Source organism: Zootoca vivipara, chromosome 1 (assembly GCF_965207765.1).
Source record: "Zootoca vivipara chromosome 1, rZooViv2.hap1.1, whole genome shotgun sequence".
Taxonomy (NCBI): Eukaryota; Metazoa; Chordata; class Lepidosauria; order Squamata; family Lacertidae; genus Zootoca; species Zootoca vivipara.
This window is the reverse complement of record NC_142582.1, coordinates 91,272,243-91,276,701: the sequence shown is the minus strand read 5'-3', so window position 1 is coordinate 91,276,701 and position 4,459 is coordinate 91,272,243. Positions and strand designations below refer to the sequence as shown.

The following is a 4,459-nucleotide window of genomic DNA, read 5'->3' as shown; positions in this document are numbered from 1 at the left end:
CTAGAGAGAGAGAGATAGATTTCACCAAATTTCGACCAACCTGTACAAACAATACTTCTACACCCATGTAAAGATTTAAGCACTTTTTTTCTTCACTTTTGTTTTAGGGCAGCACTGTACATGTTGCATTACACAGTAGAAGTGGGGGGACCTTACGTGTAAATCAGGACCTCATCTTCCTTTTCCATCTATATTTAAAACTGTGCTATTTGCATCTAGACTTAAATCAGGGCCAACCTTGCTTTCCGTGTAGACCCAGTCCTTTCTCCATATATCAGGGGCCATCAACAAGGTGTCCCTACAACTTCCATCAGCCCCAACTAGCATGACCAAAGTGTTTTTTGCTAAAGCATTCATATGCTATTTGTTCATCTATCATAACAAACCAGCAGGTATCCATTGCACCTCAATTGTTCCCTCTCAAACTGATGGTTTAATCCAGCTTCTTCTGCTACGTACCTGCTTGGAACATTTTCGAGAAGTGAAGAAAGCATCACAATTTTTCCAGCGACATTTCAGCGTTTGAAAATTTGGATTTGTATGGTCATTTAACAAATGCTGTTTCAGGTGGTCCACAACTCCAAATATCAGCGAACACCCGTGCCACTGGCAAGAGAGGTTTTAAGACAGACATTAGAGAGATGGAATGACAATGGCACCAAAGCTCAAAAATCTATTAGGACAAGAGCTTTATTAGGTCAACCAAAATGTCACAAAACAGTGTGCAAACTTTTAAGCTCTCTATAATTATTCATTGAGCATGATGGCAAATAAAGTGGGAATCAAAAACTGGCTGGTGATGTAGCCAGAGTCTAGAATGTCGGAGGCAGTAGCAGACATTCATATGAGGCTATGTTACGCTACCTTTTCCTTTTGTGCAATTTGTCCTCTGAATGTCTGCAATCTTGCCACATGACCCTTAGCTTCGCTACCAGCAACTTCCCACCTCAAACCCCGCTTTTGTTTACCATCTAGCCTGATGAAGAGTTCTGGAAAGCTCGAAAGCTTGTTCACGATCTTGTAACATTGATTGGCCTTACATACAGATTTTGGAACCAACAAATACTTTCGGCGTGGTTAATGCTAACAAGAGATGGAAGAGGGGGTCCCATGCAAGCCTCCCCCCATGTCCCCAGACACGTCAGCTGCTCTTGAGATCTTCGCACGATGAGTGAAGATGTCTATAGAGAGACTGAAAGTATATTCAACTGAATGCGCCTGGAAACTTTCCCTCTTAACCTGATAAGGCAGAGTTCCATCTAGCATAGAAGTTTCTATGTGGCTCAGTTGAACACCCTTAAAAACTCTGTTAGCAGAGACTTTTGTGCTAATCTCTCAAGAACATCTGGAAAACCCAAGGGAGGGGTTTCCATGTGTGCCCCTGCCCCATCTAATCCTTTGCATGATGTGAGCCATTCTAAATGGTCTAAATGGAAGATGAAAATCCTTTACCCAACAACGATAATTCTGCATCAAGTTGAGCCGCACAGCTTGGATACTACCATCGTAGCAGCCAGTGTAGATCTGAAAAAGAGAAATTGATTTAAATGGTAACAAAATTAAAGCATACGAGGAAAACTAACATGCTAAATGTATCAATCAACGTTGATAAATTTATAATGTCATCCTGAGCTGAACATTCCTGATTTGATCTGTAGGAGTTTACAAACCGGAGCGGGGGTGGGGTGGGGTGGGCTGGCTTTTTAAAAATTTATTCATCACTTGTCACATCACTCTTTCAAATAATCTGTACACATGATAAAAAAAGGGCCAATATTGAATCGCTTTCAGTTTTAATAGTTATGAAAAAATAACAGCTGTTTTACAGTATATTCACATTACATCTGCAAATTCAATTGTATGTGCTCAGCTCCAGCTTGTAGTTTTCTGCGTAGCAAGACTTCTCGGGGGTGTTGCAGCAGCAACCCGGTTCCCTCAGGTGTGACAACCAATGGGGAAGGGGTGGGCTGGGCTGAGACAAAGCCAGAGGGAGACAGAGAAAGAGTTGCAGGTAGAAGAAAAAGGCTAGAATGGAACTGCAGCTTTTGCCTGTGACTCTTTGTCTGTCTTTCGCTGCTCAAAAATCCAGAGAGTGCTGCTGCCAGTCAAAGCAGACAATACAGGCTACATAGTCAAATAATCTGCCCTGGAATAAAGCAGGACACCCTCGTATGCTCCCAAAGACAGCTACAGGTGCACCCTTGCGTTCTTTCAGGTGGAAGTGTCTCATGAGGCACTGCTTGGGAAGTCTTCTGACATTTGAGGGTTTTTGGTGGGGGTGGGTGCTGAAAAGCCCTATCGTTTCATAGCAGCACCAGTCCTGTGGAGAATGAGGTGCTCCTCCCACCAGAAAGAACCAAGTATGTAGTTAGTTTATGTAGTACCACCCACATAGCAAATGAAAAGCAAGAGCCACTCCTGGATAACCACAACCGCGGACAGAGAACCACTGATTTTATGGAAAGTGAGGTATTCGTTACCATGCTCTTGTGAATGGTCATGCACATAATCATATCCGAGTGTCCTCCGTAGACTTGCAAACGATCATGGGACTTGGGACAAGAAAAGAGAAAGAAAAATGTAGTATTTTAATAAGCTGAGAGTTCGGCATTCATTACATTAAAAAAGCAGCTTATAAGGAAAAGATGCATGAACATTATGATCAGCTTCTACCTCCTGGGATGTCCCATGTTCCACTTTCTATAAATGCTGCTGCCTTCCGGCAACATGAGGGTGAATGAATTAGATTCCCTTTAGAAAAGTTTTTAAACAATGGAAGGCATCTGACTATCTGGGAACCCTCACAAACCTTTTGAGTGCACGACAAGCATGCAACACAAACCTAAGAGTAAAGATGCATCTAGCGAAGGATTGCCCTGCAATCTCACTTAAGGTTTGATGCAGTGGGCAGGAACAGGCCACACAGCACCTGCACAACTTTTGCAGGACTTCCTCATTGTTAAAGTCCAGCTTGGAACTACAAGGGACGTTGCAAATTACATCTCACCAAGTCGAAAATGGTATGGGTTGTATTCCACACAGCGCTAAGGAGCATGTTCTGTCAGTAGCAGTATTTCCGCCTACCCAACAGAATTATCTCCCCTCTCCTCCTCCCATGTGCTGTTCTCGAAGTTCTCCTGACCCTCATGTCACCACAAACAATAGAAATAGGAATAAATATCTTCTTGTTATTACCTGTAGCTCATAAACGCGAACACATTTGTCCAAGCAAGCTGTTAACATCACTTTACCCAGGATGTTCACGACTGTCACTGCATGGTTGTGTCCTTTATAAATCCGCACCAGCTCTCCAGTCTGCAACAAGATAATCCGCACTACATAAGTGGATATGCAAGTGGTAAGCATGTAGACGTCTTGCATTATTTCCATCGCAATCCAAATCATTTCTATTCAGAAGTAACTCCTACGTAATTCTACAGGCTTACTCCCAGGTAAGTAAGCTTACAATTGCAGCTTTATTATTTTATTTTTACAAACCACTCCTTCCTCAACAGAGCCCAGGGTGATGCACAACAGAAGACAAACAACAAAACAGATCAACAATTAAAACTAATCAAAAACTAAAAAAAACCCTGCAACAAGTCATTAAAATACAGAAGGGGCTTGCTAAAAATATCAGGGGTCATAGCATCCTCCTAACAGAGGACAAGATATGATGCTGATGAACTATGCTCTGCAAATATTATCAAGCCTTTATTTTACTATCCTACTAAGGTGGGTTCTCATATAACTTTGTACAAAATACACAGCACACACCTTGCTGGTTGTAAAAAACAACAACTGTGCTTCCCTTTAGAACAACGTCTCAGGCCCTCTGGGGGAACCATGGCTATTTGTACCCTTTTCAACTGACATACTTAGCATACGTCTTGTACTCCAGTACAAAATTTAGTGTGAGAAAATACCCTTAGGCTGCAATCCTCTGGAAATAAGTCTCAACAGGACTTTACTTTTAAGTAGACATGGTTTTAAGTAGACATGGTTAGCTAAATATCCCTTTAGGAAATCTGCAGAAGTGGATAAGAATTTGGTTTCAAGTAGCGTTACAACATCTTCGTATCTGCAAAGTAAATGATTTCATCAAAAACGAGGAAGTCTGAAATGCTTCCTGCTGCAAGATTTAAACGGAGTAATATTTGCTCAATTTTAACCATATAAGCAACTTACATGTATATTGTGGGCATGGACAGACTGGTCACTGGAACCACTGAAGACCAGATCATTCACAACCTTTGAAGGGACAACCAGACAGACAGATTACCCACAACATTTCATCCACAGATAATGGCTTTCTTTCATCCACACTCTCTTTCACAATTAAGGGCTACTGTGACAATCCAATTCAATATGTCACATTGAAAAATGCATTAGAAAGGCTGACAGAGCACTAGTTGGGAGTGAGTTGAATTGGGTTCAAATCCCAAATCAGCCAAGGATT

The 4,459-nt window shown here is 41.8% G+C and overlaps 1 protein-coding gene across 8 annotated transcripts in view; it reads right to left on the bottom strand.

Annotated features, from left to right (window-relative positions):
- The window catches only part of ZNF106 (zinc finger protein 106), a 44,830-nt gene that overhangs the window by 4,246 nt on the left and 36,125 nt on the right, over nucleotides 1–4,459 (bottom strand). For all 8 annotated transcript variants that reach the window (XR_015950165.1, XR_015950168.1, XM_060273652.2 and 5 more), the window contains exons 17-21: nucleotides 4,189–4,251; nucleotides 3,196–3,315; nucleotides 2,481–2,552; nucleotides 1,453–1,524; nucleotides 460–606 (exon numbers count right to left, since the gene is read on the bottom strand). Coding sequence is in view for 6 of the 8 variants with exons in the window: in XM_060273652.2 (XP_060129635.1) it covers nucleotides 460–606; nucleotides 1,453–1,524; nucleotides 2,481–2,552; nucleotides 3,196–3,315; nucleotides 4,189–4,251 (474 nt within the window). In the remaining 2 variants the exon portion in view is untranslated. The remainder of the gene's footprint in view (nucleotides 1–459; nucleotides 607–1,452; nucleotides 1,525–2,480; nucleotides 2,553–3,195; nucleotides 3,316–4,188; nucleotides 4,252–4,459) is intronic.